The 15,162-nt window shown below is 37.4% G+C and overlaps 1 protein-coding gene across 2 annotated transcripts in view; it reads left to right on the forward strand.

The window, feature by feature from the left end:
- The window catches only part of LOC125246000 (copine-8), a 175,217-nt gene that overhangs the window by 132,478 nt on the left and 27,577 nt on the right, over positions 1 to 15,162 (forward strand). For both annotated transcript variants that reach the window (XM_048156830.1, XM_048156831.1), the window contains exons 14-16: positions 8,357 to 8,403; positions 12,515 to 12,696; positions 13,475 to 13,602. In XM_048156830.1, coding sequence (XP_048012787.1) covers positions 8,357 to 8,403; positions 12,515 to 12,696; positions 13,475 to 13,602 — 357 coding nt within the window. The remainder of the gene's footprint in view (positions 1 to 8,356; positions 8,404 to 12,514; positions 12,697 to 13,474; positions 13,603 to 15,162) is intronic.

Here is a 15,162-nt window from a genome sequence, read left to right on the forward strand (position 1 = left end):
CAGGTTTACTGCCCCTGTGGCTGCCATATGCCCCAGGAGCCTCTGAAAGAATTTAAGCCAGTTGTCGAGATAGTTGAGGATGCGAGCGCCATGTTCTCTCATGGGAACAAGGGCTCCCTCCGCAACTTTCGCGAAGACGCGGGGAGACAGTGACAGCCCGAGGGGCAGGACCTTTTACTGATATGCCCGACCCTCAAACTCAAAGCACAGGAATGGCCTGGATCCAGTAGACCATGGTAAACCTCGGGATAAACAGAGAGAGACTAATATTAGCATAGACGCCATTCTTCTGATGATCTAGTGAGTACATCAGTTGTTATGGGAAGTGTTCCCAGTTCTGGCTGACCTAACTTATGCAGCCTAACAATTTTCATGATTTGAATCATAGAACTAGATAATGTGTTGTGTATGCCAGGTTAAAGAGATGTGTTTTTAGTCTGGATTTAACCTGACAGGGTGTGTCTGCTTCCCAAACAATGCTAGGAAGACTATTCCAAAGTTTAGGTGCTAAAAAGGAAAAGGACCTACCACTGGCAGTCATTTTTGATATTCTAGGTATTATCAACTGGCCAGAATTTTGAGATTGCAATAGACATGAAGGACTATAATGTGTTAAGAGCTCGCTCAAGTACTGGGGAGCTAAACCATTTAAAGGGGTGGTTCAATGCGATTTCACTTTTTTAACTTTAGTTAGTGTGTAATGTTGCTGCTTGAGCATAAACAGTATCTGCAAAGTTACAGCGCTGAAAGTTCAATGTATGTGGGGATATTGTCTTTTAAAGTTATGTCAGTTTAATGCCTACAAAAATGACCGGTTTGGACTACAACGAGCTTCTTCCCGGGTTGGTGACATCATAAACCCTGCAAAACACGCCGCCGGGAACACGCAACAAAGTGGGAGAGGCCATGTTGCGCAGCATAATTGAGAAGAGTTGTGTACACCGGACGCGAGTGGCGTGACGCATCAAAAGATAATAGAACCCATTATAATCTGTGATATTTTCTACACAGAAGACAGCTTTCACAAATCTACATGAGTTTAATGCTGGATGACTATTACTGAATACACAAAGGCTATTTCTGAAAGAAGCAGTTCCCACTTTAAAAGCAGAAGCTGCTGTAAGTATGTTTTATTGTTTGTACATGTCTTTTAAACGTATAGTTCTGTTGCTATTTTTGGTTGCATCAAGGACATATACAAAGAGCAACTCGTTTTTGCTTCACTAGCCAGTTAGCTGTATTATAGTGCATATTTCTCTAACAAACACCAACAAACTTATATGTTCATAGACAAACAGTTGTACATGTTATAAATTAAACGATACCTTTACAAAAATGCTACTACTCAGTCATGTCACGCCGGTATGGATGGTCTGTTGAGGAACTGTGATACTGGCTGTCGTGTCGATGAGGCCTTCACAATGGATGATCCAGTTGACTCGATCTCTGCTGATACTTCAGGGCTGCGTTGTGGTCGAGTCCAGTTGAGGATCGTATTCATCACGCCGGTATGGACGGTCTGTTGAGGAACTGTGGCACTGGCTGTCATGTTGATGATGTCTTCACAATCTAGTTGACTCGATCTAGTTGACTCGATCTCTGCTGATACTTCAGGGCTGCGTTGTGGTCGTGTCAAGGCGCAGATCCTTGGTCTCAGCTGGATACGGCCCAGATCCGGTTGACTACAGTAAACCTCGGGATAAACAGAAAGACTAATATTAGCGTAGATTCCATTCTTTTTCTGATGTAACGAGTACATCTGGTGTTATAGGAAGTGTTCCCGGATCCAGCTGACCTAATTTATGCAGCCTAGTAATCCTTTAACGGATTTGAAAATATAAATTGATAATGTGATATGTGTATGCCAGGTTAAAGAGATGTGTTTTTAGTACATCAAAAGATACAATGCTAGGAAGATTGTTCCAGAGTTTAGGTGCCAAATAGGAGAAGGATCTACCGCCTGCAGTTGATTTTGATATTCTAGGTATTATCAGCTGGCCTGAATTCTGAGATCGCAATAAACGTGAAGGACTATAATGTATTAAGAGCTCACTTAGGTACTGGGGAGCTAAACCATTTAGTGCTTTGTAAGTAATTAGCAAGATTTTAAAATCTATACGATGTTTAACAGGAAGCCAATGCAGTGATGACAGAACTGGGCTAATATGGTCATACTTCCTAGTTCTAGTAAGAACTCTAGCTGCTGCATTTTGTATGAGCTGTAGTTTATTTATCAAGCGAGCAGAACAACCACCCAGTAGAGCGTTACAGTAGTCTAGCCTTGAGGTCATAAACGCATGAACTTGTAACTCTATAAGTTTGTAACTCTAATGAGAGCCGTCTCAGTACTAGGGCTGCTTGATTATTTTGGTCAATATTGAAATCATGATTATTTAACACGATTAAATTAGGTCAGCCCGAACCAGGAATACTTCCCATAGCACCTGATGTGCTCGCTACATCATAAGAAGAATGGCGTCTACTCTAAAATTAGTCTCTATCTGTTTATCCCGAAGTTTGCTGTAGTCTGCCAGATCCAGGCCGTATCCAGTTGAGATGAAGGACCTGTGCCTAGACCCGATGAAAACACAGTCAACTTTACTATCCTCTGCGAAGGCCTCCTTCCCTTCCTTTCCCCATGTATATATAAAACATTATCAAAATTATTCCAGTTCGCATAGATCCGCGGACACAACTAATTTTTCTGTATTATGCGGACCAGACAATTAATTTGGCAATATCACTTTGTAAAAAAGACCAAGCGTCTGCGCACATACACATTCAAATATGCAAAACTATAGACTAAACATGTAAATAAACAGCAAGAATGCATTAAAGGTCTTTGCTTTTCAGTGGGAAAGGTGTCATTTAAGTGGCGATTAAGTTAATAATTAACAATTTTTACAACGGAAGTGATTCAATCAAAAACCTACTTTAGCTTGATAATAATATTTTCTTAGAGCTGCTGTAAAGCCAAAACAGTCTGTCAATTAATTTTCCTATTATCACTGTGAAGCTGCTTTAAAACAATCTGTATTGTGAAAAGCGCTATATAAATGATGACTTGACTTGAAGATTATTGGTGGGTGATATGATCATAGTCTTATTTCATGATATGAGTAATTTTAAATGTCAGTGAAATTTCACAATTATCCATACTTCAGCAAAAACTAATACTAGATTAAAGTAAAAAGTTACATAAGTAAACAGTCAATAAAATAAGAACAAAGAAACTAATTACAAACAAAACCCAACAAAAAAAATACAACAGAATGAAATTACAAGTGCTTTAGGTTTTTCAGGAAGATGTACTAACAGTGGTATTCAGATAAGTAATAGCATACAACAGAAATTGAATAAAGTAAACAAATGTAAAGTAACTACTGTATACATTAAATATAGACTAATCCTTATCTAAAACTAAAAAAGTTATTCATTCAAGAGCAGTGAGTGATTTTATCTTTGTCTTTTCTTGTTAGTTTAACAGTGACTGCAGCAGTCATTAATGTTGGCTGCTGTCACTTTAAGAGCTGCACGGACAAAATATAGGCCTAATGTTACACATGCGCACTTTCTCAGTGTTCACTTAAGACTGACTGCATTTACGAGGACCTTACCAAAAAGGCATTTCGATATATTTGTGTGTAGACTATTTGACCATTTAGGCGCATATCTGAAGCCCACAGTATACTTTGCTTATGCATGTTCCACCCCGTCTCGACCACCTAGGGAACAGCGTCTCTTTCGCAGCTTAATGCGCTTTTAATAACACTGTTTAATATCAAGCATGTCCCGCAGTTTAGCAGCATTTTACATCACTCTCTTATTCGACTGATTTGGATGTTAAGTTTGGGTTTGGGAGGAATGAAAGTGCACCGCGATTACACGAGTAATAGGTTTACCTCGATTATCTTGTTTTCATAATTGTTGGAAGCCAAAATCTAAATTGAAATCGAAAGTACAATTAATTGCACAGCCCTACTCAGTACTATGGTACGGTCTAAATCCTGACTGGAAATCCTCACAGATACTATTTCTTTCTAAAAAGGAGCATAGTTGTGAGGATACTGCCTAGTATCTTCTAGTATCTTTCACAGAAAAGGTAGATTCAAGATTTGCCTTTAATTGACTAATTCTGTAAGATCAAGTTGCAGTTTTTAACAAGACGTTTAATAATAGCCAGCTTAAAAGTTTTCTGTACATATTCTAATGACAAAGTTGAATTAATGATATTAAGAAGAGGATCTATGACTTCTGGAAGCATCTCTTTCTATAGCTTAGTCGGTATACGGTCTAACATACATGTTGTTGATTTAGATGATTTAACGAGTTTAGACATTTCTTCCTCAATTCTTCCTTCTGACCTATAGCAATGAATGAACAGAGTTTTTCCTCAGGGACATTACAATGCACTGTCTGATGTGATACTGTAGTAGACGGTTGCATAGTTATAATTTTCTCTCTAATATTATCAATCTTGTAAGTAAAGAAGTTCATAAAGTCATTACTGCTGTGCTGTTTGGAAATGTCTGGGGTTGAAGCTTTATTTCTTGCAAGTTCTTGACCTTATCGCAGAAGAGGCCGGTCTGGGACATGGGGGAATTAAGAAACCTGACCTTGTTGGTATCCCTCATGTCAGCCAAACACAGCCAGAGATGGCATTCCTGGACCACCATCGTGGACATTGCACAACCCACTGACCGCGCTGTAACCTTCATCACTTGAAGTGCGAGGTCCATTGTGGCACAAAGTTCTTGGAGAACTTGTGGATCATGACCACCCTCATGCAGGTCTTTCAGTGCCTGGGCCTAATGGACCTGCAACAGTACCATAGTGTGTAGGGCAGAGGCGACTTCCACACAGGCCTGGATCCGATGAATGCTTACAGGTCTAGGAAGGGAGACGTGGAGTTAGGGCACAGTTGCATAACAACGGCCCGCTCCACAGGAGGAATGCACGTGTAACCCCACCATCAAAGCTGGTGAGGGAGCAGGAGCCACTGGGATTGTTTCGAGCAGTAAAAGTTCCCGTCCACGAACCCATGCGCTCCTCATGCACCTCCAGGAAGGAACCCGGGTGGGTGGGACATGGGACACATACTGTCTTATAAACTTATTGTCTGAAAATAATGATTTATAAAGAAAACAAATATATTATAATAACATATAACAATAACAATAATAAAGTATCTGAATTTTTGTAGTGTTCCTATGTACACTGGTAGTGTACATAGGAATTTGCTTCAAATTTACTTTACTCTTTCCATGTTTTCACTATTATATGGGAGGGGGTGCTGTTGAATCATCTTCTGAAAGAGTACAGAATCTCCACATCAAAACACAGGTGAAGAAGAAGCAGAAACAAGTGATAGAAGATTGCATACACAAATGTAAAATAACATGATCATCAAAAAATAGTAAACTTCTGTAATGATTCCACTGGAGGCGAGCATAGCGAACCCCCAAGTGCAGTTTTATTTAACATAAACGTGAACTAAATACAAAAACAAAGACGTGGCTTGACATGACTTGACTTGAAATAAACTTGAACAGAAATATAAACTCAAAAGCAGCGGATTACACTATAAATAGACTAATGACAAACGAGGAACACCTGTGAACAATCAAGACAATAAACCAATCACAAAACAGGGCTGCGTTCAGCCCCGACAAAACGTTGCGAAACGTTTTTTAAACGGAAACGGTGGTGCGTTGAACACCCCGTTCTGATGACGCAAGAGATGCAACTATGGCAGCTGAGAAGGACATTCTTTGTGTTCTTTTTGAAGAATTTTCGGAGCCTGATGAAGTCGGTAAATACGTGTTTAATACTGCAAAATATGCTCGATGTTACAGTCACTGCCCTTGCCATCCAGAATAAAACATCACAAAAGAGTGAAGGGATTTGTGAAAACTGTGGTTTCTAATTATTGTGATCCATCATTTGTCTTTATGTTTATAAAAGTTTATGAAAGTATCACTCCACAATACAATAACAAAATATATAAGTGTAGAATTTATTATGTTTATCACATTAATCAGTGTCTAGCACACCTTCCTAAGGAAAGGATATGGACCAGAAAACATTGCAATTACTAAATGATATTTAGACAGACTTAAAGAAGTTCCAGATCTATACTTGTGCTCTTACTATTTAAGTTATTTTGCCATTAATGTAAATAAACATGTGCAAACAATATACTTGCTCTTGTGAATTTTGATGTTAATTACATTTACAAGCTGTTTCTTTAATACCGCGTGGTTTATATGCATGTTGATGCTGAGTGGGCTAACATTTTTGACACACCCACCAAACAAGAGAAAACGTATCTCAAACCTGTTTTACACCGTTTCCAGGAAACATGTCGTTCAACACGGAAACCGTAGTAAAACGTTGCGCACCGGTTTGAGCTTGAACGTGCCCCAGAACTGATAACCCACATGGAAAAAACCTATATAAACATATATGTTTCAATATAGGTTTTGATATAGGTTTTACATATATGTGACATATAAAATTGGCCGTTTTCCTATATTATATGTACATATATGTACACATATATGCACACATATATGTACACATATATGCACACATATATGTACACATATATGCACACATATATGTACACATATATGCACACATATATGTACACATATGTACACATAATATAGGAAAACGGCCAATTTTATTTTTTTCACATATATTAAAAACCTATATCAAACCTATATTGAAACATATATGTTTATATAAGTTTTTTTTACATGTGGGACCAATTTCACGTGTTCGTGTAGCGGTGTGTTTTCTGCGTTGTGTCGTAATCAAAGACAGACTGCGAAAAATCTTGCCATCAGGTCCTCACTTTATTCTGTATAACACAAATGGCAATATATGAGGACTTGTGCAGCATACAAACAGCATGCGGCAGCAACGCACAACGCTGAGAAAGAGAGATATTAAAAGTAACTTAAGTAAAGAAAAATAATCAACGAAACATCTGAATGTACATCACAGAGGGGTTTTGGATTACAATCATACAAATATATCATGTGAATTCAGCTGTTACATGAAACATGGCCTTAATTGAATCACCGCAAAAACTTTGTGCGACCTACCGCTGTGATGTCTCATGCAGACTGGGAAGCAGCAAAGTGCGTCAACACCCCAAGTCAGCATGGTGGCAGGAAACCCCAAATATGGTCATGGCAAGTGGAATCACAAAATAATTGTCTAAATACATAACTGCTACATTCGCACATACATAAGTTCTTGCATAATTTTTTTCGTTAATTCTTAGTTTTTGCCTTGATAATAGAAAATATGAGCTAGGCATCATGTATGACAGTCAAAAATGAGATATGAGCTACAAAATGACCAGATCCTGCCATTAGCTATATAGAAGACATATCTTGTATGTATAGGGCATATATATGGATATGAAGAAGCAATACAGGAGACCTATATTTCCTGTATATGCACATATATGCACCTCAATTTTGCCTATATGTGGCATATATACACATATATGCAGTATATATACGCATATATGCAGCATATATATAGCATATATGCAGTATATATGCGCATATATGCAGCATATATATAGCATATATGCAGTATATATGCGCATATATGCAGCATATATATTATCATATATGTGCATATATGCAGCATATATGTACATATACACTGCATATAGGTTTCATATATGCGCATATATCCACATATAGGTTCTTTCCATGTGGGAAACCACATGACTAAAAGAACCAATGGCAACATAACACATGAGACTAGGGAAGCACATGACAAGATCACATGAGGTCACATCATAACACATGGCAAACAAAGCAATGAAACAAATCATGAACTTGAAAATAAAACATGAATCATAAACATGAAACATAAAACCAAAACAAGACATTACAACTACTAGTGTACTTATAAGTTCATTTGTAGTAAAGATGCAGTACATATGAGAAACATAGTTGTGAACTTGTTGTGCACTTAAAGTTTACTACTGTTACACTTAAAGTTATACTTTTATATACTAAAAAGTGGGCCAATTTAGTCCCAAGCAGTTATGAACACTTACAGCTTTACTACTAGTACATTGATATTACTATATTTACTACATAAAGTATACTTAAAAATATACTTGAACATTACTTAAGGATACTTAATAAAATGAAGTTGAAGTATACTACGTTTTTTGCAAGGGAAGCTCCTGAATAGGCTTTATTTATAACCATATCCACTTCTAAATGAATGTACTTTTTTTGCACCCGGAGCATCTTAATGTTCACAAGATTGAAGCATGACTAAAATAACCATTACCTTCCTCTGTCTCTCTTTTGTGCAGGACTCAGATTAATTTCACAGTGGCGATTGATTTCACAGCATCTAACGGTGAGTGCCATCTCCATCAAAAGGCTGCTTGAAATTATTGAAATGTATGCAGATGAGGCATGAAAAAGAGCCAGTAATAGCCATCCTCTATCATAATGAGTGAGGTTTAATGCGATAAAGAGCTCTGATCTGTGTGATCATACACAGACGCCTGCTTTTAAATTCATTCGCAGATTCAAAGGGAATACCACAAATCTCAATTACAGTGCCATCCTTGGCAAATCTATTTTTATACATTACAAGGTTTTGGGTTTTTTTTATCTCTGGATTCATAATATCAGCCTAAAAAAAAGTAAAAAAAGAGGAAAACTTACAATTTTACTACTAAGATGTTTAATATATATATATATATATATATATATATATATATATATATATATATATATATATATATATATATATATATATATAGGACAATTTACCACGCCCCCTTGTTATCTTGTGTATACAGTATATACCCCTGTCTTTCCCTTGTTCAGTGTCAGTTGATGTTTCACTGTAGATGCTCTTGTTTTTGTTTTCTTGTTAATAAACCTAATCTGCATGTGTGTGTGTATTTTATATATATATATATATATATATATATATATATATATATATATATATATATATATATATACTCTAAATTCATTGTAAACAATTCACAATTGTAAAAAAAAACAGCATATGCTGGTTAATTATGTTTTGAACCATGGAAGCTGATTTGATGCTGGTCCATAGCTGGTCATCAGCTGGTTTAAGCTGGTCAGGACCAGCACTTGACCAACTTAAACCAGCTCATGACCAGCTAAGGGCCTGCATAAACCAGCTCAAACCAGCTAAGGACCAGGATAAACCAGCTCAAACCAGCTAAGGGCCTGCATAATCCAGCTCAAACCAGCTAAGGACCAGTATAAACCAGCATATGCTGTTTTTTTTTTTCACAATTGTGAACTGTGTTTACAATGAATTTAGTGTAAACTGCAGTTATTTATTTTTGTGGTTCATAGTCAACCTTCATTATTTGTCTCTTACCATACTGCACTGTTAAAGTGTGTAACTTCATAATTTATTTTACTCATAAATACATACATACATGCCATTAACAGAGCAGTGCACTAATCCAAAGTATTCATTTCAAAGTTTAAATAAAACCTAGCAAGCCTAATTTATTTACCTTAAATTTAAAGATATAGCCTAATATTGACTACGTCTGAAATCAAACCTAATACCGGTGATATTTATGAGTTTTACTATGACTGATTGAAATAAAACTCTTACCAACCGCAATTCAAATGCATTCAGTTCTATTCTTACCTCTTCTGTCTAGGACCCTTTCGAGTGAACGGGCAAAGATTGTAGATAGGAGATGCTGTGGGTGGTCCCTGTGAGGTCGAGGTGGAAGGCATGTTTCTTTCTGTTGTCGGACATGCAGGAATTTGGCCTATGAGGTTTACCGCGTTAAGTCTACCGTGATTAAATAGCGAATGGATTTCTTCATCGTTAGAAGCGTATTGAGTCCGGTTTCCAGTATTTTGGCCCGTCCATGCATTTGCCAGCGTGTTTATGAATTCATTATTACTTAAAATTTGCTACTAGATCTGAACAATCACAAATGAAAAACACAAGATGGCGCTTTGATGACATCAGTTTTCATTGAATATAAGTTTCATTCCATATATTCAGACTTTCATTCAATATATTCAAGTTCCATTCCATATATTCAGACTTTCATTCCATATATTCTACTGTATGTGTGTGTGTGCGTATATATATATATATATATATATATATATATATATATATATATATATATATATATATATATATATATAATATAATATAATATACAAACCCGATTCCAAAAAAGTTGGGACACTGTACAAATTGTGAATAAAAACAGAATGCAATGATGTGGAAGTTTCAAATTTCAATATTTTATTCAGAATACAAAATAGATGACATATCAAATGTTTAAACTGAGAAAATGTATAATTTTAAGGGAAAAATAAGTTGATTTTAAATTTAATGGCATCAACACATCTCAAAAAAGTTGGGACAAGGCCATGTTTACCACTGTGTGGCATCCCCTCTTCTTTTTATAACAGTCTGCAAACGTCTGGGGACTGAGGAGACAAGTTGCTCAAGTTTAGGAATAGGAATGTTGTCCCATTCTTGTCTAAAACAGGCTTCTAGTTGCTCAACTGTCTTAGGTCTTCTTTGTCGCATCTTCCTCTTTATGATGCGCCAAATGTTTTCTATGGGTGAAAGATCTGGACTGCAGGCTGGCCATTTCAGTACCCGGATTCTTCTTCTACGCAGCCATGATGTTGTAATTGATGCAGTATGTGGTCTGGCATTGTCATGTTGGAAAATGCAAGGTCTTCCCTGAAAGAGACGACGTCTGGATGGGAGCATATGTTGTTCTAGAACTTGGATATACCTTTCAGCATTGATGGTGCCTTTCCAGATGTGTAAGCTGCCCATGCCACACGCACTCATGCAACCCCATACCATCAGAGATGCAGGCTTCTGAACTGAGCACTGATAACAACTTGGGTTGTCCTTGTCCTCTTTAGTCCGGATGACATGGCGTCCCAGTTTTCCAAAAAGAACTTCAAATTTTGATTTGTCTGACCACAGAAGAGTTTTCCACTTTGCCACAGTCCATTTTAAATGAGCCTTGGCCCCAGAGAAAACACCTGCACTTCTGGATCATGTTTAGATATGGCTTATTTTTTGACCTATAGAGTTTTAGCCGGTAACGGCGAATGGCACGGTGGATTGTGTTCACCAACAATGTTTTCTGGAAGTATTCCTGAGCCCATGTTGTGATTTTCATTACAGTAGCATTCCTGTATGTTATGCAGTGCCGTCTAAGGGCCCGAAGATCATGGGCATCCAGTATGGTTTTCCAGCCTTGACCCTTACGCACAGAGATTGTTCCAGGTTCTCTGAATCTTTGGATGATATTATGCACTGTAGATGATGATAACTTCAAACTCTTTGCAATTTTTCTCTGAGAAACTCCTTTCTGATATTACTCCTCTATTTTAATTGGTGATCCTCTGCCCATCTTGACTTCTGAGAGACACTGCCACTCTGAGAGGCTCTTTTTATTTATGTTGCCAATTGACCTAATAAGTTGCAAATTGGTCCTCCAGCTGTTCCTTATATGTACATTTAACTTTTCCGGCCTCTTATTGCTACCTGTCCCAACTTTTTTGGAATGTGTAGCTCTCATGAAATCCAAAATGAGCCAATATTTGGCATGACAAAATGTCTCACTTTTTTTATTCACAATTTGTACAGTGTCCCAACTTTTTTGAAATCGGGTTTGTATGTATATATATATATATATATATATATATATATATATATATATACACACACACACACACACACACACACACACACACACACACACACACACATACATATATACATACATAAACATACACAGATACACATGCAGATTAGGTTTATTATCAGGAAAACAAAAACACGAGCATCTACAGTGAAACATCAACTGACACTGAACAAGGGAAAGACAGGGGTATATATACACAAGATAACAAGGTCAGAAGGGGGCGTGGTAAATTGTCGTGGGAACACATAAGGGTAACCAAGGGAACTAACAAGACACACCTGGGGAGACTAATCAACATGAAAAACTACAAAGAACTACAAAACATGGCACAAGACAGAAAATAACAAAGGTCCTCAGACAGGGGCACACTGGCTGGGATAATGACAATGATTAGTTATAAATAACTGTAAACATTGTTAAAATACATTATAATTGTACCTATACATAGTTATGCTTTTAGAGATTTTTATGCATTGTTTGGGTTATAATGTATTATTCTCTTCAATAATGTAGCTAATGTAGTTAACTGTGGTCATCAATTGTGGTTTTATATATATATATATATATATATATATATATATATATATATATATATATATATATATATATATATATATATATAAAATGACGATTAAAATTGAAAATTAGAATATTAAATGATTTATAGCATTATGGGCTTTATATAATGTGTTTAGCCAAGCTTTACCTTTCAAATGGTTAAGTTGCACTAAAAGTACACATTTTCTTTCACACGGTTCCCAGGCAACCCAGCCCAGCCCACTTCCCTTCATTACATGAGTCCCTATCAGCTCAACGCCTACGCCATGGCACTCAAAGCTGTGGGGGAGATCATACAGGACTATGACAGCGACAAGATGTTCCCTGCACTGGGCTTCGGAGCCAAACTGCCTCCTGATGGGAGAATATCCCATGAGTTTGCCCTGGTAAGCAACTCTTAAAACACCTGTCCTGCACCGATAGCTTTATGCACTGTAGATATGCAGGATATCCAGTTGTGAGGACACAAGGTTTTTTGATATCAATGTTTCTGAATGTTCTCTCACTATGTGTATGAAGCAAAAAAAACTTTCAATTTCAGAACAGGGTTTTATACATACACTTGACGGATCCTTTCTTGGAATTACAAGCCTCTTTTTATACTTAAAAAATCCAAAACATCACAATTTATCCCTTGTACTTTCTTTTTACCTAGAAACAAAAATCTCATGGAGTGACACGAATTGGATGTTGCATGATACCAGTAGTTCTTTGTGTTTTATAGAGAGTGAACTGAATGCTTTTGTGCAGTCAGCAAAATTATAGAACAATTGATGAATGATGAAACTGGCAAAAAAAAAAAAAAAAAAAAATCTATAGACTTTGAAAAGATGAACCTTGAGGCATGTCTGGAGACCAGAATATTATAGACAATATGGGGTACTTTTGACTTGGGATAAAAAAGTAACCACTTAGTGACTGCCCATGACAACCTAGCATCCCACCAATCAAGTTGCAATGCACTCAGAACATCTCATAGCAACCACATAACTCCCTGGCAACCTTACAAGTGGCACTTACATTTTCTTCAAAGAATGTAAACATGTGTTTATGTCTCTAAAATGTGAACTTTCCATTGTGAGTTGTCACACCTACACCAGAGGTTGAACGAGGCCATGTATACCATTATTTGATTTCGCAATATTTTTTTCTATGTTTCTACAGAATGGAAACCCTCAGAATCCATATTGCAATGGCATTGATGGAGTCATGGAAGCGTATTACCAGAGTCTTAAGTCCGTCCAGCTCTACGGTCCCACCAACTTCTCGCCTGTCATCAACCATGTAGCCAGGTACATTCAGAAAATTTCAGAACCAAATTTTGTGTTTTTATCTTCAGCATTCTTGCATTACTATGGTGGTAACAAACCACAACAATAAAATCTAAATTGATAATTCTTATTTTTTTAATGCATTGTTGCAGTGCTGCTTATAAACTTTTTTTCACAAATATGTGCCCTCATAATATTTAATCTAACACGTTAGCATCCTCTACCCCTTGCTGCGACATCTTGTTTATGATGTTTATTCCAGTAAGAGGGCTGAGCAATAATGTTGTCCAATGGCCAGATGAGTTTCAATCCCTTGTCTTCCAGCAATCATGCATTAAAAGGGGGACATTTACACAACTTTAACTTTTTTTTTTTACACGACAATGACGTTTTGGGGGCCTGAAACAGCAAACGGGTTTGTGAAAAGTGCAGGTTTTTGAAATCGATTCCATTATTGACTCTGTGCAAGCTACAAATACACGAATTTGTGAAAATAGTGACATCATGCGCATTATTACGCGTATTATGTGTTCAGTCTATAGGCGAGTATTGTTTCTATACGTTTTTAGACTTTTTCACGGATCCGTGTGAACAGGGATTGTTTTGACATCTTTGTCATCTGTACGTAAAACTTTTCAAAAGCACAAAGGAAAAACGTTTCCATTTTTAGTGATGTCAGTGACTATGTTTACATGTGCACCAATAATGTGATTATTTCTCATAGTCAGAGTAAGGTCTTAATCGCAGTAAGTTGTTTACATGACACAAGCAGAACTCTTCACTCCAGTTTACATGCAATTTTCATAACTCTGATTATTTAATAAGTATGGTTATACCATACTCAGATAGGCATACAATATTCATGCCACTGGCCATTGTTTTAAATTTTATCACATCAAATTCAAAATATATTTTTATGGACGCACTGGATATTATTTTGCGCCGTGATGAACATCGCAATGCTGGGTTTGCCTAAGCTGCTGTCACATTCTTCATGCCGCTGCGCTGTTCTGAGGATACAGAGCAGAGCAGCGAGTTGTGTTGACAGAGTTTATCAATTTGGTGAAGAGAAAACTTCAGAATCATGTCATTCATGAAGTTGTGTGAATGTCTCGGTTATGTATATAACCTTAGTTCCCTGAATAGGGAACGAGACGCTGCGTAGTCGCTATGGGAACGCCTCTGCGTGATTGGTGATGGAACATCATAGGTGTTTGACGTCACTGACCAGGAACTATAAAGCCTACCTGAAAACACTCTCATTCAGCTTCTGAATCCTGAAGCAAGGCGCTTCCGGGCATGCCGGGAATATGGCAAGGCGACGCAGCGTCTCATTCCCTATTCAGGGAACTAAGGTTATATACATAACCGAGACGTTCCCTTTCAAGGGAACTCGCGCTGCGTAGTCGCTATGGGAACGACAATACCAACGTCGCCATATGAGCAAGTGACCGTTCGTGTGAAGCCGAGGTGCACAACTCACAGTAACACCTGCGCCCCTGAAGTGGAGCCAAGGTCTAGTTCATAAACCCCATGAATGTGAGGGGTGAGGACCAGCCTGCCGCATCACCAATATTTTGC

The sequence above is a fragment of the Megalobrama amblycephala genome, linkage group LG14 (genome assembly GCF_018812025.1).
Source record: "Megalobrama amblycephala isolate DHTTF-2021 linkage group LG14, ASM1881202v1, whole genome shotgun sequence".
Taxonomy (NCBI): domain Eukaryota; kingdom Metazoa; phylum Chordata; class Actinopteri; order Cypriniformes; family Xenocyprididae; genus Megalobrama; species Megalobrama amblycephala.